The sequence below is a fragment of the Apteryx rowi genome, unplaced genomic scaffold (assembly GCF_003343035.1).
Source record: "Apteryx rowi isolate R43461 unplaced genomic scaffold, aptRow1 scaffold_93, whole genome shotgun sequence".
Lineage (NCBI taxonomy): Eukaryota > Metazoa > Chordata > Aves > Apterygiformes > Apterygidae > Apteryx > Apteryx rowi.
This window is the reverse complement of record NW_020451238.1, coordinates 1,367,682-1,394,046: the sequence shown is the minus strand read 5'-3', so window position 1 is coordinate 1,394,046 and position 26,365 is coordinate 1,367,682. Positions and strand designations below refer to the sequence as shown.

The 26,365-nt window shown below is 43.5% G+C and overlaps 2 protein-coding genes and 1 long non-coding RNA gene across 4 annotated transcripts in view; all 3 read left to right on the top strand.

Moving 5' to 3' along the window:
• Window positions 1–3,787, top strand: part of TXNRD2 (thioredoxin reductase 2) — a 38,236-nt gene extending 34,449 nt beyond the window's left edge. Inside the window, exon 17 of the mRNA XM_026091911.1 lies at window positions 612–3,787. Within this exon, the coding sequence (XP_025947696.1) occupies window positions 612–735 (124 nt within the window). The 3' untranslated portion in view covers window positions 736–3,787. The remainder of the gene's footprint in view (window positions 1–611) is intronic.
• An 11,935-nt stretch (window positions 3,788–15,722) lies between these two features.
• LOC112978431 lies at window positions 15,723–24,691 on the top strand. The gene is made up of 4 exons (XR_003257889.1): window positions 15,723–15,841; window positions 16,590–16,745; window positions 17,738–17,947; window positions 22,615–24,691. It is a non-coding gene; the product is annotated as an uncharacterized LOC112978431 (long non-coding RNA).
• Window positions 24,692–26,134: 1,443 nt separating this feature from the next.
• Window positions 26,135–26,365, top strand: part of GNB1L (G protein subunit beta 1 like) — a 43,106-nt gene continuing 42,875 nt past the window's right edge. The window contains exon 1 of one of the 2 annotated variants that reach the window (XM_026091880.1): window positions 26,135–26,289. The gene's annotated coding sequence lies outside the window, so the exon portion shown is untranslated. The remainder of the gene's footprint in view (window positions 26,290–26,365) is intronic. The other variant, XM_026091875.1, reaches the window with a different exon arrangement.

Genomic DNA, 26,365 nt, shown 5'->3' with positions numbered 1-26,365 from the left:
TAAGTATGAGTTTCTCTCCTCCTTTGTCAAATATTAGGTATTACTTCAGTCCCTCCAAAGGATGATTTTCCCTCTTCCATCCCCACTTAGCACTCCAGTAACATCTGTGCTCAGCAATGATTTTCCTTTGTGGTGTTATCCTGAATGTCTCTGAATTTCTTTCTCTCTTTCTCTCTCTCTCTCTCTTTCTCTCTCTCTCTTTCTCTCTCTTTCTCTGTGTGTGTGTGTGTGTGTGTGTGTGTGTGTGTGTGTTTGCGCACGTGTGTGAATCACACATGCAAGTACAAGAAAAGCTGGAGGTTGCACTTTTGTCATGTGTTTTTGCCATAGGCTCATTTGTGACCTTGGGTAAATTGCTTAATTATCTCTGTGTCAACTCTTACAATTCTTCTCTACCTAAGTGTTATGAAGTTAAGTGTTTAAATACTTGCTGTGTAAGCATCTGAGAAATAATAGACAGAATTGTTTGAAGAATAAATACAACTCCTCTACCTGATAAAATAGACAAGAGCAAGATTAGTTTGATGCTTTAGAACACTCTAGCAATTTTAGGTAAACAGTGTATGACTGTTTTCTTTTTTTCTTCTTCTTCTTCTTCTTCTTTTTTGTAGATGTGGTGCTACCTATCCTCAACTAATGAAGACAATTGGCATTCACCCTACCTGTGCTGAAGAAATTACCAAGTTACATATTACAAAGCGTTCTGGCTTGGATGCAACAGTCACAGGCTGCTGAGGTTAAATACCATCCCTGGAAAGAAGGAAAAAGAGCACAAAATAGAAAAGGGGCATTTTGAGTTGAAACCATTTTAATGGTTGGAGTTCCAGGAATCTTTCAAATTCCCTCTGTAGACACCTTTTTCTCACAGTCAGATTAAGATATTGTCCTCCCATCCTCATAGTTCTAAAACCAATGCAGTTCTACTATAACACATCTCTCTTGCCCTTTCAAAGCGTCTATAACTCTTCTCTTGCTCAGAGCTAAGGAATAATCACTGTTTTATATATAAAAATGTATCTGAAGCCATTGCCATCTGAGGCCTTCTACAATTTAAATGGTTGTCATATGAGTTTCTCTGTTGGCATGGCTGACTGCCAATAGACGTGTCTCGCACTATGTTCATGCAGATGCCAGGAATCAGACAGGGCCTCCCTTAGAAGCGCACCGAAGATACCTTCTCTGAAATACTTGGATAGTTCATTACTGATCCTAATCTTGGACACTGAGACTCTGTGCTCACCAGTAGAAACACGTTCCCAGAGTGTGTAACAATAGGTAAGCAGCCATCTTCGTTTTTTCTTTAAAATGTGCTGTGTTCAGGAATTTGATAGAAGATCAATTATCACTGAAGCTGTGCTGCTACTGGATGAATTCCCTGGCAGTGTGGTCATAACATTATGGTGTGAAGGCTGATAGGTGTTTTAGTCAGTTCAGAGGTGCTAAAGAAAGAGCTTCATGTTATGGTGACTTCTCTTCCCACTCTTGAAATTGCTAATTCATTTCAGTTCAAATTAAATTGACAYCTCTCAAATTACTGCTTGAACACCACATACTAAGCAATATTGACAATAGAATCAAAGCCACAAATATTCTAGCTCATGCAGCTTTTTCTGTTTGATAGAATGTGGAAATCTGGCTGACCCAGTGATAGCTTTGTTGGTTTGCTTTTAATATTTAGTCACTGATAAGCTGGATGCCACTTTTGAATGACTTGAGATTTGGTCTTTAATAAAATACGTATTACTGAAGGGAACTGTATTAAACAGTGATTTAGAGAGGAAATGGTCCTTCTCAGAACACACTTTGAAAATAATTCTCTGCAAAATTTTTTCAGAATATTGGCCAGAGTAAGAAAGCATATTTCTATTGCAAGTTCCTGCTTATTTTTCTGCTAGCCAGAAGGGGGAGATGCTGGTTAATTTGTGACAATAAAAAAAAAAATTAGAAATCTTACAGTGAAGCTTCTTTTGCAGAACCCTGTTAAACAGGTAGCCTGACAAAGGCAAAACCCAAAACAAACTGCTTTGAATTTCAGTCCAAGTTGCAGTTGCCAATATTTTGATAAGCATAGTCACTAAGATTTTGCAGCCTTTACACTAGTAATGCATGCATGAAAGGGAGAGGCGATCTTTAGATAAAACAAAATTTTTCTTTTTTGCTGTTAATTTATATCAATGTTTCTGCAAATGGAATTTGATATTTTCTTAGCTGTCCTACTTCTGCTTATTGCAGTTTGGGAGAATAGTCTCATGATCATGTATATCTTTGCCATATTTTTCTTTGACTGCTGTTTCACTGCAGATTGCAACACAGGCAAGCGATTGGTCTATTTCAAAGGTGAAATATTTCTTATCACCAGAGTTGTATCTGTCATGAGAAACTATTTGAGAAAAATTGATCAGACATTTAAAAAAAAAAAAGAGATGTAACAGCGTTTATCACACTCATTGATACGAAAATATTCTGTTTTCAAGGATTTGTTCTGACTTAAAAACAAACAAAAAAAACCCTTAAATGCTTTCTCTCTAAAACTTCCTGACACTTCTAGTAAAAGAAGGAAGTAATGATAAAGTTTTAGTGCAAGTGGCATTCCCTATCAGATCTGCTGATGCATTTTTTTTCAGCTCTGAAATCTTCCATAAGCTTGTGGATGAAAAGAAATATTTTGAGTAGAAGTATAGTTGGAATGCTGCCCAAACATTGCTACTGCCTTTAGAAGAAATGGTATGAAAATTTTACGTCTGCATGTGAATGGGTGCCTACCTRTGCACTCAGAAAGTTCCCGTCTCCTTTAATAAAGGCCTGGGGATATGATACAGCCAAAAACCTACTAGATTTTCCCAGCTGTAAAAAAACAAAGTTCATAGTAAGTTATTTTTTTGAAAATATTTTACTTTGTATTTCAAACATTGAGATACTGAGCATCTCAGTCTACAGAGATCTTGATGTGAGAATCACCCCACCCCTGACTAAAATGGAATGTGTATAGGTATACAAGAGGGTTTTTTTTCCTAGGGATTCCCTATCACAGTTTCTTTTGCAGCCATGAATTAAAGCACTGGGATTCAGCCATGCAAAAGTGGCTGCATTGTCCTGTTGGCAATGCATCCAACAGACTGAATTCACTTCTGCTACCGACAAATCAATGGAAAGATGAGTTTATTTCATTCATTATAAAGCTGAAAATAATGATTTGGGACAACAAATAGAGAGAGTTCATGGAAAAGTGTCCTCAGTGTATTTGGGGTGTGAAATTAATGCATGTCAGCATTCTCTGAAGTAATGTCGTGGAGCAGTTTTTGGTTTTAGAATTGCTGTGTGGACTTACTGAAAATTGCTCTTATCTTGAGTTGCAGCCTAGTTCTGTTCCTTATTTAGTGCAAAATGTTGTTGCCCACCAAAGTAAAACTAAATGTCCATTCACACCTACATAACCGTAACATCAGAACTGGGAGCAAGACAGAATAATGAAAACTACTGTGATTGTGCTTTTTTTCCTAATGGATTCCTTCCATAACTTTCCAGGGATGGTCCTTAAGATTTTTTTTTTTTTTAAGCCTGACTAATGTCAACTGAAATGGCTGATGTACGCAGCAAATTACTGATGATATGTGAAAGGTAAAAATAATTTTAGTCAGGCTTCTCAGGGTGCCAGCTAATGAGGGCTTGTTTGTCAAACCATACCATGGTGCAGACAAGTCTGAGGATTGCTGGGTCCCTCATATATATGATCCCAATATTTATTGTGCTGTGTTATGAATTAATAAAGAATAATTTTTTCTAGTAAGTGTTTGAATGTATTTTTTTAATTTTGCAAATAGAGTTTCTGCTTACAAAAGATTTCCTTGTTGATCCTACTGCTGTTTCTCTTGGTTGTGGTATGTGTCAAGGAAACTAGAAGTAGTAGCCAGACTGAGAYCCCTTAAAACAAAAATGTTAATATCTGTCTGTCTCTCTTATGCCTAAACTGAATAACCATAGAGATTATTCCAGGCTGGATGACCTTCTCAACTGTTTTAAACTAAGAGAACCCCTAGACCCTAGTAATGGTGGTTTCAAATACTCCTCTTTTTTTCCATCTAATGAGGTCTAACAGGTATGTTCACAGTCCGTGTGTGTTGACATGCTTCTTGAAGACTCATCAAGAGGGAACTCCCTTGAAATACAGTGCAGGCAGTGCACTATATGGGGCTTAAACTGTTATATGTTTAGCTATTCACTTTGGATTTTCMACTACAAAATACAGTGGAAAAAATGCACTACGGCAAAGCCAAGTGAAGGCAACGAAACAGCAAAGCAGTGGGTACTGCTAGGTAAAAAAGTTGGAAAATGAATTAGGAAATGACTAGAAAAACATTGTTTAAAAACTCTGAGAAACTTCTCAGTCAGAAAAGAGAACTGCATTGTTTTGAATTAATCTCAATTTCCTTTTATTTCTTAAGTTCGTTTCTTTTGAAAAGTTCCCATTAAGTCAGATGATACTGAYTGAGCTTCTCAAATAGGCTAGTTTAACACTCCCTCAGGATTTGCCCTTGATGCGATTCTGAGAAGGAATATTGACTAGAATGCATTTAAAGGCATTTTTACTTCTGCAGTTTTTATTCTGTTTTAATTTCCTGGAATATTTCACTGCGGTTTCTAACTAATTAGGATAACTAGGAACAGTGGCTAAAAAGGCAGCAAGGTAAGCATCATTATGATTATTCTTTTTCTCCTTATTTTCATATACCAGTTAATCCTGCAGCAATCAGGAATAGCACAAAAGGGAAATTATTAACAGAGAAGCATATAGACACTAATTTTTATAAATTGGGAATTGAATGTACTACAGTATTTGGATTATACCTAATGATAGCTTGTTCTCAATGCTAAGATATTGTCTATAACTAAGTTTTGCCTTTTCCCATTTATGCATGCACTGTACGTAGTTATATCTATTGGAAAATRTTTCTACATTGTAGGTTATTCCAGATCAGGCGCTAGAAAAGGTATTTCACTCCAGCAAATATATTGCAGTGTGGCGTTTGTTTTTACCGGAATAGCTGTGTTAGCAAAAGTGTATTTCTAATCAAACTAGTTGCACATTATACAGACTTTTGTGCTCAAAGTCTTCTCTTCAGAGGTTCGTGCCTATCCAGCAAAGTAGGTAACTTTGTACCCATAAAATTTGCCATGTGTCTAAATCCCAGTGAAATCAATGTGCTCAAAGTTAATGTTAGCCATTAATTTCAGTGGGATGCAAGCATGTCTCTCAAGTGCTTTGTTAAAGGGGAATCAATATAAGCATATGCCAAAATGTCTTTTGGAATTACAGTTGGGGAACAGACTGCAATTATTATTCACAACATAAAAGGTACAATAGACATCTATGATTAGGCAATGAAATATGCCTTTAATAAGCATAGTGCAGACAGTTTGTTTTGCAATAAGTAAACTTGTATAAAATTCATTGACTTTTTCATTCTTTCAGGTTTGTGTGCTCTCTTTTAAGAGAGGTTTTTTAGTTTTATGCACAAAGTTTTCCTGATGTTCTTCCAGCAGAAAGGCTGGTTTTGTATGCATTTATTCTAGTGCCAAACTTGAATTTTACTGGAAAAGAAAGAAACAGAAGAACAGACTTTTTTTTTTTTTTTTCCAGGGCAGCACGCAACAAATTTGGTGTAATTACTCTAGTTGATTTTTTTAGAAATGGAGTATTTCTGTCCACTGCATGTCAAAGAGCTAATTATATTTCCGTTGTGGCACTCAAAGTCAATATTGTCAGCTCTTCTTAGTTCTAATCCTCTACATTGAATTTTGATGGGCCAGGTGAAATATCCCCTTCAGCACCTTATTGCAATCCTTGTCAATCATCTTGCCATGAGAAACATGCATATTACAAAGGCTTTGGCAACGCTGCATCTGATTTCAGTCTTTAATCTTATACTCACCTTAAGAAAACACCATTCAAGCTACTGACGTTCTGTTTGGGACATGARTGGGATCCTACTTGCTGTGGGAAACAAAAGAAAATGATCTAATCTTTAATGGATATAATGGAACTCTTAGGCCATCTCAGCATGAAGCTATAATAGTAAACCACCAATCTAGGGAGAACAAAATTAGAATGGTGAACTGGTGTAGAAATTAAGGAAAAAAATCTCACATGAATCAGAAAATGCAGATGTGTCTCTCTGTTCAGCATATGACTTTAAAGTATCTTGTTTTGAGCACTCCTAGGGTTAGGAGAGTGTCTTCCCCACCTCAGCCCCCAGACTTTCTTTGCAAGGAGTGCTGTTCACTAAAGTCCATTTTTAAGCATGACATCCAAGTACTGTGCATGCTGGGKTTTTTTGTTTCTTATAGACAAGATCTAGCACATCTAAAATCTGCTGGTCCTACAATGGAAAATTAGCATCATCCTTAAGAAGCTGGAATATAAACTAATAAGGCAGGTTTCCAAAATCTGATTGCATCAGTCAGAAAGATATAGTATGAAGGGAAAAGTGGATATTCCCTGGGGGTAGTGTGAAATGGAGACCAGTCTTGTTTGAACAAGGTGCTTTGCATTGTTAGCTGGATCGAGGTGTTGGGAGTTGCAGCCTGTTAGAACCAGCATCTCGGGGCGGGTGGGGGGAGGGGGGATTATTCCAGGTAAAAGTCTCAGCAGTTTGTGGAAGGGTATGTCCAATCTATTAATACAATTTTTTAAGCAAACCCTTTACACACCATGGAAGATGAACTGTAAGGATACCCTTTCTGTGCCCCCTCGTTTTCTTACAGAGTGTATGACCACCAGGAACGCTATTCATGTTTTTCCATCCTTGTTCCCCTTACATTGAAGAAACACGGGAATCAGGCTTGTTCTTCCTTGTCTTGGCAGAAAACTGAAAGGCAAGATCCTTCCTCTTAAATCTTTCACAAGGAGACCTCTTTTTCCCAAGGCTGTATTAGGAGTTGGAATTAGGTAGGTGTTAACATAACTCAAACAAATCTGAAACAAAAGGACTATAGATACCTCTCAGCCTTTGTCTATTAGGGTATTACATAACTCTACTAAAATAAGGAAATAACTACCTAATATTTCCAAAGTACCAGGGGAAAGAAAACAGTGTTTAAAAAAAAAAAAAAAGACACCTTTTAGGCTTTCAACTTAAAAAAAAAAAAAACCAAAAAAACAAGGAAATACACAACCACTTTCCCTTCTTTGCAGGCTACCTGTGAGACAAAGTCCAAATATATTATTCCACTGTGTATTCCTAACAAAACAGAGTCGGTGTTGAAAGCTTGTTTTATTTTGATTTCTTACTAATGTGTGCGAATGAGCCATAATGTAGCTGAACAATATTCTATTCAACGCTGTGTCAGTGCAACAGGTTACTTAGCAGCTTTTAGCTTTATACAGGAGATTGAAGGGTCTTACATGATGCCTGAGAGTGTCTAACACAATTAGTGATGCACAGGAATCTTGGCTATTTAGTGAAACACTTCTGTTCAACAGAGACAAAGGATTGAGTTTTGGCATTTTTATTTAATCTTGATAATCTTCCTTTTTGTGTTTCTCTCAAAGGATGGAGAGGAAGCGCATTAATTTTCAACTTCACACGAAGGCAAGTTGTACAAACACAGCTGAAAACATCAGGAAACCCAGGCATTTTCCTTAGAGAAATGGAGTGAGCTAATGTTCTGCTGGCAGGAGACTGCTAAATAATTGGGAAGACGTTGTTGGGCACAGTGGTTCAGGCACAGTGGTTCGGGCAGCAGGGTGTTCGTGCTCTGATAGAGCTGCTCAATTCGGCTCGCTTGGATGAATGATTCCACTAATGTAGAAAACAGAGATTATTAGCCACATAACAGGAAGCAATTTAAAGAGCACAAGCTGCTTTGGAAACATAAGAAACATCTCTCAGATTGTCAAAAGATTTTTTTTTTTTTAACTATTTAATTTACGCTGGACTTGGATCCAATTAAATCATGAAAGACCTTTTGATTTTTGCCTCTTTGTGTTCTCATTGAGTTTATTTCATAGACATATTTCAAACACAGGAAAAATAAGGAGAATTCTCTTGACACTTTGGACTTTGTTTACATTGATTCCTGGCCTTGTTCATTCTACATATATCCAGGACTCCTTCAAGTTTTAGGGGAGGACTTTGGTCCTGTCCTTAATTAGGAATTGAATTGTATTCCTCCCTGGTCTTTGATTTTCCCCCTCCCCCCCCATTTTGTTTTTCTGTGGGATGCTCTTTCAGTTTTACTTCAGTTACATTTGGCCCTATTGAAGCATTAATCAGTGAATTCCCTGGATGGGATAAGAGTCCAATATATTATTAGCAGAGCGTTTCAGCATTCTCTGCTTGCTTCTTCCTTTTAGCTCCCTCGTGCACTTATTCTTCCACCAAGCTCTTGAAACAGTCACTTTCAAAATCTGGGAATGCCACAGCTCTGGAGGAGCCAGTTCAAAGCAAGTCCTTCCCCAGTGAAGCCCAAAGGATCGACCACTGTGAGTGTTTACACGGGGGCCTTCTGGAGGGCATCATCTTTCCTTAATGACAAAATACGTCAGGTTCACGAGTTGCGACAGCGGTGCCTCTGGGGTTCCCTGATGGTGGCAGAGTGGAGCATCTGATGAAATTTGCTTGTGAAATGCAAGGCCACCTTCTCCTCTGTCGCTGTGGTTACTGCGAGCTCTACTTTCGTGTCAAGCAGCAAATTTCTTGAACAGCAGACAGTTATCCTGGCCTGTGATGGGATTGTCCATGTGTGGGGCTTACATGTCCTTGTGAGGCCACCTCGTTGTCTTGCTCTCTGGTTCTGGAAGTGCTCCTGTTATTTCTCCAGTTCACAAGTTGGGTGAACATTTGCTTTATGCTGTGGAACTGATGCCTAACAGCAGCAGAGGGGGTGCTTGCTTGGATCTGCATTATTGATTGAAGCACTCTCCATCACTGTGCTTCAGTGAAGTGTAGCCAAGAACAACAAGATAAAAATTAATATAAGTGACAGGGGAGTTTCTCAGACTGTGCTGGTGCACATTAGCCTGGCTGAAGAGAAAAAGAAGCTGATACTTGAGTCTTTTGAGCTGCGAAGGGTCTGGTCAGTCCTTGAAGGGGAAGCACATGAATGGCCCAGTTGTCATCGCATTTTATTTTTCCTCCAACTTTGACTAATGGTGCATTTCCTCTGGCCTCCCACGGGCCGTCCGTGGCTGACTTGCTTTGTCACTCTTCACGTCTAGTCGCTGCCTTTACTGTCCACCCTGTTCCCATGGCAGGAACCCGGTGTCCTCTAAAAAAACGCACAGGCACAAACCATCTGTCATTCTTCCCACTCCTCTTTCAAGCGCCCACTTCCCATATTGTGTGGCCTTGCAGGCTGAAAGCAGCCGGCCTCCCCCCTGCGTGCCTGGAGTACAAGCCTCTCTGCTTGATAAGGGAGCTCCCGACTTTCTGCCTGTAAAAATACTAATGGGCATCTCCCTGTTGATAACGGGCTCTCCCTTTTTATTGTGTTCGTGGGGTGATAAGTTGTCTGGATCAACAAGGAATTGTCCCTGTTGCTTCTTTGCAGCCAAAGTTATTAGGGTCAAATTAGGTGCAAGTTGTGAAATTAATCACCGCAAGAACAAATAATTGTAGTGCCCTATGGAGAAAGAAAAAAAAAAAAAAAAAGGAAAGGAAAGGGGAGGAGAGGAGAGGAGAGAATGGCAGGCAATGTCGTACTGGATGTTGAGCCAACCCTGCCACTTGTGCTGGATTTGGTTTCCAGCACCTGTGGACTGTGAACTCAGAATAAGGTAGTTCTTCAGTATCATTTGGGAGTCCAATTAGTCCATGCAAAAGGCGTTGTACAGAGAGGAGATACCTGGCTTCTCTGCATAAAAGCACTGTTTCTGGCATGTGCTTTAGTTGATGGTATTTGCACATATCTAGATGTGGCCCCACCAGGAGCATGCTCACAGGGCTTGCAATACCTCGGCGTGGTGCTCCCAGGAGACCAACTGCTCCAGAGGGGAACAGCCATGGTTACAACTGCAGGTCAAGCTGTGCCCAAGCGGCGTCTGTCAGGCGGGCAACACTGATGGTGTAGTTATAAATTTATGAATGAAAATTATCCAAAAGTAATTATACAAATACTTATTTTTTGTTGTACTTGTAGCGCAAAACTGTTTCATTTCCTTTTTCAAGGATTGGCTTGTGGAAGATGTAGCACTAATCTGAATTAGATGGATCTCATTCCTGATGAAAATGAAGTCCCACAGATCTGTTATAGCTGGAATTTGTAAGCTAAGAATCCAGGCCTTCTTTCAGAGGCAACTCTTGACGATACACTTAGGACCTATGTCCAGGAATGGCGTCCTTTGACCATCATGGATTTTCCTTGGCAAGAGGACAGTACAGGACAGTACAGGAGGAGTCATGGCAGTGATAATAACAGCTTTTAGAAAGATTACTGGGGGAATATTCCATTTCTTTGTCTTATTCTACCAGATTCTATGAAGCCTGTGACTGACAGTGGAAAAACACCGTTCAAGCAGAGCAGCACCTGCCTTCATCTTTGCCCTGGTACAGTAAGTGTTAAACAGCCTTTCCAAGTTGACAYGCTTACCATTTCAGTCGAGCCTACCTGGCGTTCCTGTGTCTTGGCCCCGCGTAGCTGCGTGCAGGCTCGGTCCCAAGGGACTCAGCCCGGGTGTAAAGCCTCCCCGGCAGCCGTCCGCACCTGCGGCAGGGTAGGGGCTGCTGCGTTGGGTCTCCAGCACCAGGGCTGAGGCTGTGCCGCGGTGGGTCGTTCCCGCGTGTTCCCTCGAGCTCGCAGAGACCAGCAAAGTTCACCCTGGTTTTGCATAGCTTGGACTCGCTGCTCAGCGACTTYGCTTCCTGGGTAGGCTGCTGCCCCGGCTGCGCTGACAGCAGGGTTTAAGGGAGCTGATTTGAAGCAGGCAATGTAGATGATAGTCCTTCAGATTATGCGTATAAGCAGTGTCACTGGCGTGATCTTTCTAATCTAAGTTTCTGTGTCTGTTTTACAGAACTGTTAACGCCAGTTTGGGAGCAGGAGGATGCCGCTCGAAGGTCAAACCTGTGAAAGCGAAGCCTGCTTGCGACACCAAGAGCTCTGCGTGAACTTGGCTTTAACTTCAGAAGCGGGGGAGCTGCGCGGGGAGGGCGGCCAGAGGAGATAGCGCAGCACCCGCTGAAACACTTCCATTCGCTTTCTGCGGTGAGACGCCTGAACTTCGTGCCTAAAATACAAAGCTGAAGGTGTGCTAGGTTTGTTTGGAAATGCTGCAAAGCTGTTTTCGTTTCCTGAAACTATTGTGAGATTGGCCTTTTTCCATGGCTGAGCCCCAGTTCTTAGTTAGCCAGAACGAAGTGGCAGGAGAAATTCACTCTCTCTTTCATCTTATAGCATATCTAGCAAGGCAGGAACCAGGACTTTGAACCGTTACCTCCTAAGTCTGCGGCTTGATCTGTTGCGGCAGAAACTGTGTTCTAAGGGTTTTGTCTTCTCTTACCAAAGCTAATTGTTAATTGCATCTTCTTTTCTCTAGCCCCTGCCACGAGGAACGACTGCCTTCTGTGCTGATGACAGATCTGCTGCTCTGTTATCAGGCACTGCTCTTTTGCCATCTCAGTTTCAAACAACTGCCTCTGCTTGAGAGCCGCAGAGCAGCCGTGTTGGACACACCAGGCCTCGGAGGAGGAGGAGGAGGAGGAGGATGGACGACACTGAGTGATTTCCTTCGACACGGCTGGGGCTCTGAGGGTGCGTTAATTTTTTCTTCCCTCCCCCCCGTCCATGCGCTGAATTAAAACAAATCACGGTGTTGTTGTATGAACAACAATATAGATGATGTTATAATAACTTGAAAAAACATATTTTATGGCACCACTGTGCGTCASTTTTGTCAAATTTATCAGGAAAGAGGTAATTGCTACAGGTGGCAGAGGCTGCCGGATGACCATCAGAGGGTACATAAGGGAATAAATTTGACGCCTGCTGCCAATTTTCTTGCATTTATGACAGGAATACTGCTTCCTTTTCGCCCACTACTGTCAGTTATGTCATTTTGCTGAGCTCGCATATTGGCCTCCTCTGCTGTAGGAGGAAGCGCTCATACTGTGCTGAGTTTCTGTCGGCCCCTGGGGGGGGGGGGGTTGCAGTGATGTGGTTGTACTGGCGCAAAACTCGGGGAAGGCGTTGCACTAGCCCAAAGCAAAGTTTGTCTGGAAGCAGCTTGTCCTGGGAAGCGTCTGCAAGGAGCGCGGATATCCCCATGGAGAKGGGTTCCCAGGACTGCATCTCAGCTGTGCTGAGAAGCAGCCTTGTGTTCACATACTTCCCTGAAATATTCTCTCATAGTTGATTTGAACAGTCTTTAGCAGAGATCATATTTCTAGTTTGGGATTCCCTTTATACATCTTTCATTAGTAGAGGGATTCTCCGCAATCGGAGATCAGCACCACAGAACAGCTGGATCCGTTTTGGCTTGACAAGTGGCATGGGCATCCTTTATATATATTTATGGATCTCATGAACTTTCAGAATGCTTTTAATAAATATTAAAACTAATCAAGGGTTCTGGAAAGAATTCATACTGCATTGCCACAGTCTGCAGGAGTTCTTCCATCTTTCTCCACAATATGTATTGCTAGCTGACACTGGGAACTAACTGGTCCAGTCTAGGAATTTCTAGTTACAGCTAGAGGAAAGGGAGTCTGTGCAGGGAACTGGTATCGCTTGATCATCAGGGAGAGCAAATATAACATAGGCGGCAGCCTGGCTGCCCCTGGAGCAAGTCAGAAGCAAGAAGCTTTCAAGCAGGCACCTCAGGAAGCTCCCCGGAGTTTTGCTCTGCCTGCTGCACCCGCTGTGGTTGTTTGGTAGGTTACTTGCCCTGCTTGTCTTGAGGTAGCTAGAGCTGAAGCATATGTTTTCCATCTAGAGCTTGGAGGATGCCCAGGTCCAACTTGGCATGCTGTTTGTGCTGGGCATCAGCAGTACAGATGTGGAAACCACAAACCCGATTAATATGAGCCTAGAGTAAAAACTCAAATAAGCTTATAAATAAAACCAGACTTGCAGATTATTTGTTTCCATATTAGTCTATAATAGCCCCTACTCAATATGTTTGTTTTATTTGGTTTGGTGACCGACATCGGTATTTATATTTCCAATAAAAATTTAAATCAGAAAAAAATAGACCAAGTAAGCTTAAATTATTTGTGCAGAAGATGATTGCAACTGTCTGAAGCATGTAATTCCTTACATGAAACGTTAGCCTGCTTTGAACAGAGATGTGACAAATGCCTCACTATTTAATTTACTGTTCCATCTTAGCTCCAAAGCCTACACTTCTTATATATTAAAATGGACTCCTAGATACAGTGCAATCCTCAACAAGCAATCYGGTGGTGTGAGTTGGCTTGGTGGGTAATTCTCAAAGTAAGCATCATCTGTRTGATCTTGGGTGAGTCACTAAATGAACCCCAGCTCCTAGCTTGAAGTGGTGATTATCTGTTAATGGGACAGGGTGCACAAGTAAATACCTAAATAAGTCTTGTTCAAGACTGTCTGTTTTCCCTGACAGAATATCTGCTGAGGTCTTGGCGTGCCCAAGGACCTCCAGGGCTCCTTTGCAGCGCAGCCTCGGGTGCTGCACTGCAGCGAATGAAACCATCCGTGGGAGAGGGCTCCAAGGAGCACTCTGGGAAGGTTCTTTGGCAGTGCCGGCAGGCATGTTTGACTCAACGGAGAAGATCTCATCCTGGGACCTGCTGGCTCTCTATCCAAGGTGAGGCTGCCTCCAGTCAGTTCCATTTAAACACAGTTGTACCAGTGAAATCTGTGGTTCGGCAGCAATAGGGCAACTAGTTTACTCTGCCTATACCATGTCGCTTAGGACAGGATGTCTGCACAAAGCCTGACAAGTCTTGGAAGTGAGACTTGTACTAAGGCCTTGCACACATTTGTGGTAGGTGGTATCTACAGCTGACTGGTTAGGCTTACCTAGATTTCAGACCATACCAAGGTGACTTGGAAATAAACACTTCCACGTGCTGTTTTGGATCTCACATAGGCTATCAAGGGAGAGTACAGTTCTTGCAGGCTTCCCACTCCCATGGGATGAACCTGAGCCATGGGCAGGTATGTGCAGTGACTTTTTTGTGTCAGTGTGGCTCTAAGACAAATGAATAAACAAACAGTGCTCTCCTCCCATCTTCGCCTTGCAAAAAATAATAAGGGAAAAAACTCTCACACCCTTTGTTAGGATGTCAGTGCCAGAGGAAAGACACCAGCAGTTATTCCATTCAAATGTCCAGTTTTTCTTTCCAATTGTTTGTCTGGGTTCCTTTTTTACTTTTTTCCTCTCTTCGGCTGGTTGAGCGATGGGCTGTTCTTATGAAACACGTTAAACATCTTTTCAGCTTCACAATAGTCCTGACATCTCATTGTTTGAAAGGCAAGAGGGTCACTCAAAGTAAACTCTCTCGTGCTAGATAATGTTTTTCCACATGGAAATGTTGGAGAGCCACTCTGTGCTGTCAGCCCAGAAAGGCCAGAAGATGCCTTCAGACTCCCCAGGTGCCTCTCTGTTTGTTTTCTAATGTTATTGCACATACAATATCATTAATATTATGTCCAAAGCTTGTCTTTTTAAACAGAGTCAACACATCTAACCTATTACTCAGCCACAGGAAAAAAAGGAAAGGATTAAGTCAACACTGTAAGGAATTAACCCTTTCCATTGCCCAAAGAAGAAATTAAGGATGATTTGACCTCCTTAAATTGCAAATGGGACTTGATTGTTTTCTCTCACAAAGTAGTGGAAATAATTCCTCTCACTTTGGCACTCAGAAGTAAAATGCAACAGGCTGGGTCATGTGGGAATCAGACCAGACTGTTTGCTGACTTACAAGACGTCGTTCTCTTTCCTGTGGCACACGCCATTGGAGGGCAGGAAATTCCCCCCCACTACCTTTTTTTTTTTTTAATATCTCCTTTTCCCCCAGGGCTGCGCCAGGTACTGGGCTAGGCTTGGCATGTAGACACAACTAGAAGTATAGGCGAGACTGCACGGACCAAATGTCCAAGTGCTGAGTGAGTGTCCAATGGGCCGTAGCAAAACGCACAACCAAGTCAAAGGAAAATGGAAAATATTTCATAAAATTCATCTTTGCATCCCTTTTTCCTCTCTTGATATATGGCCCCTTATCCACAGCTGCCCGGGCCCCGGCCCGCGTGTAAATATGTCAGTGCACCAATGAGACGGAACATGGTCACAGAAACGCCGGCGGCTGCTCCCAGATAAAACGCTGAGCTGGAGCCGAGGCGTTTATTGTAAATAAAGATCAAGGCAAAGCAGCAACATTTCTGTTCGACTTGAGCCTGCCAAGGTTGCTAGCCCAGCTCCTTTCATGACTACYGCATGTCCACATGGGTTTCCCCTTCCAGAAGTGACCTGTTACTCCTGTGACGGCTCTGTAGCCATCACAAGTTCCTCGATGCTTTCCATGTGGCATCTTACAGTAATGCCGGTGGCAGATGGAACAACGGGGGCATGTTTGTGCACGCAGGGGAGAAGCAGACTTCCAGCCCTTCTGCCCCAAAACTGCTGTATCTGAAACAGTAACTTTGCAGGGCCTGAGACACAGTGATGCTTTTTTGGGCTCTGCTCAGCAGAGGGCACTGGATCCTGTAACTAGGAGTTGGTACAGTGCAGCACAAAGGGCCTGATAGCTTTAGCAGATGGACTAATCTTTTTTTCCTCTGGATACTGCTGGTGTGGAACTGAAGTCTGTGGCTCTGTCTGCTGCACGCTGATTGACCGAGAGACGACCATGGCATGCGTTAGCAGGTGATAAACTCGTGTCTCTTTTTATATATGTTTTATTTTAATTAAAGTGGTAGCTACAAAAATCAGTCATCTGGAAATCAAGTTGGCTAAAGTACTAGCCATCTGGCATCCTTCTGAACAGCAAYGCCAGCCAACTGGCACAGCTGGGGGAGATGCAAACACCTACAGACCGGAGCCTGAACAGCACAGGCTGCTGTGGAAACAGGTTGAGTTGTACAGGCTTGTTCCTACAGTTCACAAGGGAACCGTAGGATTGGTCTGTGAGGCGTTGGCGGAATCAGAGAGTTTAGCCTTCTTCACAGCCCTTGATCCAAAGTCTCCATAATTTCACCACAAGCATTACCAGGTTTTTTCAATGGATTTGCCTTGTTTTCAGCAATACCCACAAACACTTCACTGTCAGTCTGCTCCGTCTCCCTCTTCCATCGCTGGGCTCTCTCTTGCTGAGTGCTAGTGTTTGCGTTTTGCTCACTGATGGCTCAGATGAATGGTAAGCCAAAGGAACTAACAAAAGAATATTAGAAATATAGCTTTTTCAGATGACTTTTTTAGTTTAGGTGGATCTTGCTCACATATATTGTAACATAATTCTTTTAATAATAAAAATTTTAATACCAATAAAGAACATATATTAAAAACCCCTCCTAAGCCTTCATCTGGCACTAGTCTCATACGTTGTAGATTTGGCACAATTCACTCATACAATACAAGAATAAGAGCTGAAAATATTCATTCTCCATACTGACAGATACTCTCCTATGTTCCTGAGCTGACCCAGGATGCTTCACTTCAGACGACAGCTCCAAACGCCCTATTAGGCAATACAACCGAATGCTGCCACCGTACATGCTTCAACTCTGCTGAAGAAAACTGCAAGGCCATGCTGTTTCCCAGAAAGCAGATGGTTAGTTATTCAAGGTTTTTTACTTCTATAGCTATACATCTCACTGCTGGCTAGCAGCTGCCAGGCCCAAACTAGAGGTTAAATGTGCTGGAAAATGAGGCAGTAGCTTCCAGCATTTGCGGATTTCTGTGCTTAGTGGGATTCAGGCATGCCTGCATTGCACAGAGGCAAGATAGGTCTTGGAGCAGGGAGAGAGAAGCAGCTTTTCTTTCACACATGCCCTCTCTCACAAGTCTCGGTTCCTGCCTTTGCACTGGCAATGGCACGTATGGTTCAAGAGCTGCCTGCGTGCCGCACGTGGCCGACTCCTGGCCTGGACTGCTGCGTACTGCTGTTCCCATTTAAATCAAGTAGAAATTGTGATCGCTCAGGATTTTGTTTTTTGTTTTCTTTTAAAAATAGTTCAGCAGGCTCTAACAATTGGCAGTCTTCTCCAACCCAGGAGCTGTGTGATGAAAGGTCATATTATGGCAGGCTCCACAGTATCTTTTCATCTGTCCTACTTGGTACAGCATGTTCCAGGTGGAGACTGGCAGGGTCCTGGTGCTAAAACCAGCCCTATCGCCATTCCCCAGTGTCAGCAGCRGTATCCTGGCTCCTCGTCCCATGTTCAGATCACAGCTCCCTTTGATTGCCCTGGAAACTGCTGCTCCCACCAAAGTTCTTTCTTTGATATGTGGAGATTTCCTGACTTGGGCACATTATTCTGGAAAGGGAGATCAATCCCTTTTAACTCCTTTACAAACAGATGTGCTCATGAAGTGGTTCTTATAGCTTGTAAAGGCAAACCAGGTCTGCATTTTATAACCAACTTTACCTTCTGCTGCAGAAGCCTGATATTGTATCTTCATTTCTGGTACTATAAATCATTATTTCTTAACAACACCCAATAGAGAAGTAGGTAGATGATAAACTTGGCCATAAGTTAGTTCAGTAGCAATTTCCCTTGGCAGTTTTAAAGTGTGATTTTTTTTTTAATGGTTCTTTGACAGGTTAATGGGGTACATGGACAGGAGACTTCTGCTTTATCCCCGGGAGCCTTGACAGTCTGAGGTGTTGCCTGGCTCCACTCCTAGATGTGAGAGGAAGAATAACTTGCACTTCAGCCCAGCGATTTCCTGATGCTCACTGGTGGAGAACAGACGTGATTCACTCCAGAAGGTACCCCTGAGTGCTCCCAGGTGTCTGATCTGCTGAGCAAGGTTGGTACCATCAGCTCTCCGTGAGATTTCCCTCTCCCGCGGAGAGGCTGGTGTCAGCCCCAGCTACCTCTCAGAGGCCCGACATCAAACTGCTTAGAGCTTTGTGTTAGAAGCCGACTGAGAACGTGGTGCTGTTATTATCTGACACTGGCTGAAACAAAAGCCAAATGTTGATGAATGTCTGATCCTAAAAGTAAACAGTTTGATTTTTTTTTCTTTGCGAGTCAGGGGCCCTCTAGGGTTTTATCTGATTTTGGCAATCTCCTGCACATTTTGGGGCCTGAAGCATGGTTTTAATTGTTACATCACAAAAGTTGCCAAATAATGTTGAATGCTCCTTAAAAACACGCTCAATTTTATGGAACTTCTCAACGGCTTGACTAATACAATAATTACTGGAACTCGGCTGTGTTGCCTAGTGGCAAATGGAATTTTTTCATAATGATGCTGTCTGTCATTAATAGCAGGATTTGTTCTTTCTCTCAGCGGGAGAGAGGCCAGAAAGCCATGATATCTGTCTTTTTTAATGACAGCCAACAGCAAACGGATAAAATAATCAATTATATCTACAGATAGGTAGATAAAGTATAATTTATCATGTCAAAAACAAAAATGTTTTTAATTGAGCTGTTAATCATTTTGTAATTTTAACTAAAGAGATGGGGGCTCTACTTTGTGCTCAGACATCACTAACATTTCATGCAGCATTAGCTGATCTTATTGTAGTTTTAATAATACTACTTACTACAAACTGCCAAAATATAAAATGCCGTTTCTGCTCTCATTAGCTGAGAGCATTTGCAGTTATAAAGGGATGCCCTTCCCTTTTACTTTTCTTCTTCTAGAAGGGTCCAAAAAAAAAAAAAAAGCTTATCCTGACTAATCAGCTATAACAGTTTCTAGGAGTCCCTATACTAGTTGTATTAGATGACAAACATGTGACTGAAATGATGATTTTTTACAGCAAAGCACATGGTCTGGTTCGTATAACACAGCAAAGATTGGCAGTTAGGAGTCTGGATTTCTAGCCACACCTGTGCTGTCTTGTGGGAAGCTGGGCAGATCACTTAATCCCTCCTAACTTGTTCTCCTTGTCTGCAGCGTAGGTATTAGATAGCTGCTTTGTGAGGCTGTTGTAGAGCACGTACAAGTGCTGCAAGATTCCTGAAAAACTGAAATAAAAATGGCAACATCTAGGTGGATGGCTGCAACAGCATCCTCTCCGATGGCCTTTTGAGGAAGGAAATGGGAAGTTTACAGCTGGACCAAAACCTTTCCCATATTATAACTGAAAATGACCTCGTGGTGCTGTCTGATTTCAGGAGCAGTGAGGAATCATCTATCAGAAAAATCTCACAACATTGGGGTAACTTTGGCTGTCTACTCTTTCATTATTATTCCTATCGCTATCATGACCAGATCTCTATTTTACCTATAAATTCTACATTAAAAAACGTCAGCCATGCTAGGAAGAGAAATACTGTGGCCATTTTCAGACCCCCCTTTGCTGGAAACACACTGAAATTACTTCCCTGCATCAGAAGGGTTTTCCATAGGCAAATCAGTCTCCAGTCATCTTAACATGGGTTTGCCTCAGAAAATCTCTACCTGCCTTAAATCAAGAACTGGCCTCTGGAGTCCCTACGGGGGAGCAGAACATGCACTTACGTCGTTTGGCGAGGGCAGATTTCACTTTCAGTGTTACTGTGGGTGTTTCTGGCTCTGGGTTTTGTTTTAACGTCCACAGCATCTCCCAGCGATGTATGTGGGACAGAGAGGGGCAGGACTGCCCTTCCTGTAACTGGATCTTCCCAGGGAGTGGGGGAAATTTAGTGGATTGAGCAGGTTTTTCACAGGTCTAATGGCAGGACTGAGGCTGTATTCATACTGGGGGAACAGGGAGGAGAGGCGCTGGGGCTGGCTTGCCCAAGCATAAATAAATTGGATGTACATGAACATTCAAAAAATTCCCAGAGAGTCACGTTGCACAACTTAATGGGCCTGGTGCCCTCACCTGTGCCAATTTTATGTGACTCTTAACTCTGGCGTTAAATAAAAACGAGACCTTGCTCTAATGACATCAACAGCCTGCAGTGAAGAAAATATGCTGCTACTTTGATACAGATCCCCTTTTAAGGAGGACAGAGTAGTCAGCCACGGCGCTTTTCCCCATCTGTTAGGTGAACGTTGTGATTTCCTGGTCAGAAGCATGTTGTCCACAACCCCCATCCACTTCCAGTGTTACACTAGATGATTTTTAATAAGAATATGGTTATATGTTGCCCCTGGTTTAGCCACCTTGATTTTACCCCCTTTCTCAATTAGATGAAAGGATGGGAAAGGGGGTCATGAGTTGGCTGGGGGAGGGGAGCAAATAGCATGGGGGGGTTAAATGATCCAGCTGTTATGTGTGAAGTATCTGCTTTCTAATTGCTTCTGTTGGAATTCAGGGGGAAAAAAGGCACTGGCTACACTTAATTAATAAGGCAGGACTCACATAAACTCCAGCTGTGAGCACAGGACTGGTCTTTAAAGGATAAGCTCAGGAGGTGGGGCAGAGAGTTTGATTTCCTTGCACTAAATCCCATCACATGCTGCTGGTAGTGTGTGTGTCCACTTAAGCCTTTGGTTGGTCTGCCTGAACCAGACATAAAGTATCCTTTGCTCTCCATGCGCCCCACCCCGAGAAAAACGATCTGTCCTCAGAAATCAAAGGTGCAAGGCTGCGTTTCCAGCTAGGGTGGAAGTGCTGTGCTTTCACCCCAGTTTGGAACGCCTAGAAAGCGGGGACGTTTGCATCAAAGGTTTTGGTTCAGACGTTAACAGAAATGCAGCCTTCTGCAGCTGGACCCTGATACATGTTTGCCTCTCGGGTCTCTTCCCTGCCTAGTTCCAGAGGGTTTGGATTCTGCATGCTGTCAGCATCTCTCTTTCGGACGAAAGAGATGCTCCAGAAGATGCCCGCAGGCCATTTTCCAATGACCCCTTTGAGGAGAACAAGGGCCAGTTCATTTCTGTTTTTCGGGAAGGGTTTGGGAAGATCACCAGGAATTCTCCTGAGGTGTCCCTAGAAATGAAAACACATGAAAACGTGGATGCCACAGTGTCCCCCATGTGGTCCTGCTCTGTTCCTCACTGCCATAGGACACCCCAGTGGGATGCCCTCACCACCAGTGCAGGGTCTTCCCAGTCAGAGCACAGCAGTACCGGAGTCCATGCCGAGACCAAAGGCGTCTCCCGCTTCCCATGGAGTGGCACCTCTGGATTTCAAAGCTTGTTTTTAAAGTGCGTTACTCTAGGAAACAGTGGAAGCAGAAACAAAGCTGGAGGGGATATTCCCACGTAGTTAAGAGCCTGTTTTTCCTCACTGGCTGTGGAGGGAAATGAGCTTCCTGCTTAAGGTGAGGTGTCATTTGCTGGCCGGAAACATTTGCATCCCGGCTGGCCTGCTCCTTTGGGTGCAGCCACCCAGGGCAGTTCTGCTGGAGAGCGACCGTTCCCCCTCGCAGGCCCTCTCCTTCACCGGCCCCGTGCAAGGCAGGAGCCTTGCATCAGTCCTGGTGCTCCTCAGAGAAGCGCCAGCRTCAGCGCGTGGGAGGGGGCACGGCCATGGGGCTGTGGATGGGCCGAGAAAGGAGGAGCCCACTTTTTGGCAGGGAGAGCCCGTGGATAGGCCCGGCTGCGTGCTCTCACCGCACCCTTCCTCCTCGGGCTGGAGCTGAGCGAGTCTCTGTTTGACGTCGTCATTCCCCTTTTCTCCCTCTTTCTGCTTGGGAGCAGCCACCGCCTTCCAAGGGCTCTGAAAAATGCAAGAACCTTTAGATTTCTGGTCAGAGCACTTTGTTATTTCAAAAGGTAAAATAATGAGAGCTTCAAGCATCCGGGAGGACTTTGGTGTCTCACTGCTCCTGATTTCAGAGAGACCTAGGCCTGGCGTGGGCTGATACACCTGGGGTGCTGGGCCGCGGTCCCTCGAGTTAGCTGCATGGAGCTAGGCTTCCCACCCAGGGAGAAAAACAATTCTCGGTGTTACGGCGTGCTTCCAAGGAAGAAAGGTGGGGCCTCGCCTTGCAGAGCTCGATAAACAGCAGCTCTTTGTCTCCTCCATTTCTCTTCGCCCTGAACGTGTTGCCATTTTCAAAGGTTGCTGATTCACAGCAACTGGCTGTATTTTTATCGGGGGCAGATTAGAGCTGAGAATGTGGTGATTCTGTAGCATAAAGACTCCATTGGAAATAGCAGTGTATTTGACATGAGACTGTTATTTATGCTCAAATAACCATCTCATTTAAGGATGAAGTGGGTGTCTTTCATTTTTTTTTGTTCCAAGTGTAGGTCAATCATGTATGAAGATGAACTCCCACTCAGCCTCCCTTGGCCCCTAATACTTTCATTTCATTCTTCTGCTGCTCATTATTTTATGGTTATGTCCTTGACTGGTAACATTTCTCTCTTTTCTTCCTTACATGCACTGTTAAGGAGGGGAAGAACTTAAATTTAAAGTTCAGGCCTTGTGTAGCTCTTAAGCCATAAATAATGTTTTATACAGATTCTAAGATTATTAAATCCTTCCACTTAGCCTCCCTCTTTCTTTTACAACTCATCTGATTAGAGGGGACATAGTTTCTTGAAACTTGTCTTAACTATTTCTGTTTTGCTTTTGCTAGCAAACCTGAGAAGATACAATCTGGCTGTATGCATTGCTAACTGAAACACTTGCCGTAGGAATGCAAAAAYGCTGCCTGCAAGAGAACTGATTGTTGGCATGGAAAAAAATCACCAGGAAACCCTGTAATTTTGAGATGTGGTTGACTTTCTAAAGACAGGCAAGTCCACAACTGAAGCTGAAATCTGTCTTTTTGGGGGGAGAAATGCTTTCAAAACACACTTTTCTGGAGGGGGCTGACAGGCTCATAATCAGTGAAAGGAACGTTTTGGTGTGAGGAGATGGCTATGCCCAGGTAATAACTGATTTTGGACAGCCCATAGGAATAACCCACCAGCGTCTGTTCACCACCTGGTAACTACATATCCAGCTCTTTTGGATACCAGGGCCAGGTATCAYAGAGCCAGGCTTCTGAAACTCGCCTTTTGCTACAAATGAAGCCAAACCAGCTGCTGAGGTTTGCAGAGATCCTGACACTATAGCACGGAGCTGCTCTTCATTCAGCTTGATGATATCTGCTCATCTTAGCCAGTRCCTAGAGGTATGGCCAGTTAGTCAGGCCTTGCCTGCACTACAGACTTTGGAGCTGAGCAGGTGGAGGAGAAATACCCCTAGCAGAGACAAAGCAAGTGAAAAGCTGTTGAAAGGCCTCATAGCAGACAAAGCCTACACAACGAAACTATCTCCTCTAATTAATCCACGGTCATCAATGAGGCAAATGTCTCTGCCTCCTGAGCCAGACAGGGTGGTGTTTTAATAATAGGCATAAATCTATTGTGCTTCTCTCCTCATGACCTAGCATATGCTGTCAGGGCACTGCATACCTCAGAGAAGGAGTAGAATTTATGTGCACAATAAAACAATAGAGCTTCAGTGATATCAGCTGTTTGACAAACTTTAATATACATTTGCTATAAAACAGGCAGCAATTACCAGAATGTGATACTGAAATAAAAATCCTTGATCCATTTGCACGATAGATCTTCAATTTACTCACATTCATGTGAGAGACACATAAAAATGATATCCATGCTTAAAATCACTTAGAAGCACAGTCTGAAAGACCCCACAGTTGCAAGTGATACTGCAGTACTTAGCTAATACTCATGTTTCGATGGCTTTGCCTTCATGATTCTTCCAGTGGTTCCTTTATGTTTTCTGGTATTTTGCCAAACACCTGTGAATCAGCGCACAACAAATATTCTTGCCATTTAATTTAGCCTTGCATAGAAAGGCTATATTAGGCCTGATGCAGACCTAATCCCAAACCTCTAAAGAGGTTTAAGGCACTCTGGTTTCACCTAATCCCGAAACCTAAACCAGAATCATTGAAAACCTCCATAACACCACAGGAATGGGCAAATAAAGGGTTTCCACTATGAAATTATTAAAAGGACACAGTGTGTCTTTTGGATTTGAGACCTAAAGCTTTACCTAAGGAGCTTGGACTGTCCACAATAAAAGTGTTTATTTTGAAGATAGGAGGTTGAAAGGTTTATTTGACTAGAGAGTTGATTCCGCCCCTCCCACCCAAAAAAGAGAGGGGTGATTTCCTAGAGGAGTGAAAAATCGGAAAAAAGGCTGAATAAGTAACAAGGCAGGGGCAGCCCAGCAAAGCAGCCAAAGACAATGAGGCCCAGGTTTCTGCTTAAATCTCAGTCAAGGCTTTCACTCTTTCTTATTCCTTCTGTGAGAAAGAGCACAGCCTTCGATACACAACCGAGGTCTTGGTCCCTGCAGTTATTCACAGTAAATATGGAAGAAATGACTTACTGGTGATACCATAAATACATTGCTGCTGTGCAAAATGGAGAACCTGTCTTTTCTGAGATCTCTTATTGATGAKAGATAACATGTAAAAACCTGCACTGTAATGGAACTTTCAATTACAAATTGCATCTAACTGTAATAAATTTGATCTTGCATTAATTCATGTTAAATTAATTGGATTCTGTCATTCCTGAATTCTGGTAACCACCTTATCTTGCCATATAACTCATTATCTTTGTGTTGTGAAAGGGGTATTTCATTTTGAAGGAGACTGCAGGGAATATTAACTGCATCATATTCTAATAAACATTTAGYTCCTAACAAATTAAAGACCTGAAGGTATCCTGTACATGTGGTTTCATTATGTGTGGAATTTTATAGCCATGATCTGCTGTTCTAAATCTAAWTCAAATCACTTCAGCAAAATATGTAGGAAAACAGGGTTGTATTTGTGCTTTATACAATACTGAAGGTATTTATCTGTATTTAGGACATTCTTCATATTGAGAGGCATAGTTTCCTTAGTGCACTGCATTTTCATAACCATTGAATCCAGTTGACAGCCCTTTAGAGCACGCTCTCGGGAATTAGCTGTCCTATGGGTAATGGGTTTGAGATAATAATTAAATTAGAGTAGAAAAACAAAGCCCAGATTTACCTTCACATACTCACTTAAAATTTGTATGCCTTTGTTTGCACCAGTGGAAGTGGAACAGCATAACACTTATTAAACAGCACTGTGGTACTCTAGGTGTAATTTAACTTTGAAAAGCTCTTTGGCTCCAAAAATAAGAAAAATGAAAAGCATTAGTTTTATGATGTACCAATCTCTCTAACTGAAATTATAGCAGTGTAGCCTTCTGAGAAGCTACAAAAAATGAAGAAGCTTTTCCCTCTGAGACAGGTGATACAAGCAAATTATGGTTTGTTTTCCTTGAGCAGGTCTTGGTGTAGCTGGAGAGCAACAGGGGACTCTTAAGGGGGAAGTTATGTGTTTCTGCAGTGCTGTCATGTACRTGTGCTGTCACGAGAGCCTACCATCACCTGTCCGAGGAGGGTGGACGGGTATGTCAGCAGGGTACAGTTCCAACCCCACATACAGTGTTTTTGTTCTGACAGCAACAGTAAACATTAGGCTGGTTATTTAACTGTTGCTTGAGTCCAACTGTTATACGTAACCATTAACTTTCCTTTGGAACAGTTTCAGGGATCAACTTTTTCCTCTAAAGAGTCTCTTCTGCAAGGCAGCACCTGGAAAACTAACGGTGGCTCCGTCGGGCTGAAAGATTTGGGGCTGCCCGTCCCACAACAAATACGGATTCACAGTGGCAGCCAGCAGGCGAAAGTGAATTCAGGAGCGCGATAACCCAGCGCTCGGCAAACAGATTCCTGGCAAACGAAAGGCTGCAGGGAGCAGGTCTACGAGCATGGCCTGGCATGCACCCCCTGACCAGACTTCKCAGGGCACCAGAGCTGCAGCGACCCGCGCCACCCCCGCCCTCTTCTGCCGCTCCAGGCGCTCCTCGCCAGCGCCGGGGGCCCCAGGTCCTTCCACGGTGGCTTCTCGGGGCCCGGCGCCCCCACCGCGGAGGGGCAGTCTSTCCGGCAGCCCGGCCCGGGGCTCTCTCACCGGGGCCCCCTCAGGCGGCGCGGCCGCGCCGAGCGGCACCAACGGCCGCCGGGGCGCATGCGCGCCTCGCTGCTCTCCCCCTCCCTCCGCTACGTCATGCGCGGGCATCACGTGCTCGCTGCTGCCCGGCGCTCCGCTGCATCGGCCTGGCGGCGCGGAGGCCGCCTTAGGAACAGCAGAAGAAGGCCGAGTGATCGCTCTCCCCCAAAACCCCCGCGGAGCCGCCTGCCCGCAGCGGAGCGGAGCGGCGCCGCCCCGGCGCGCGGAGGGAGCCCGGTGAGCGGCCGCGGGCGGGCGAGAGGGGGCGGCCCTGCCTCCGCGCTGCCGCCGGGGAGGCGCGAGGAACGCACGT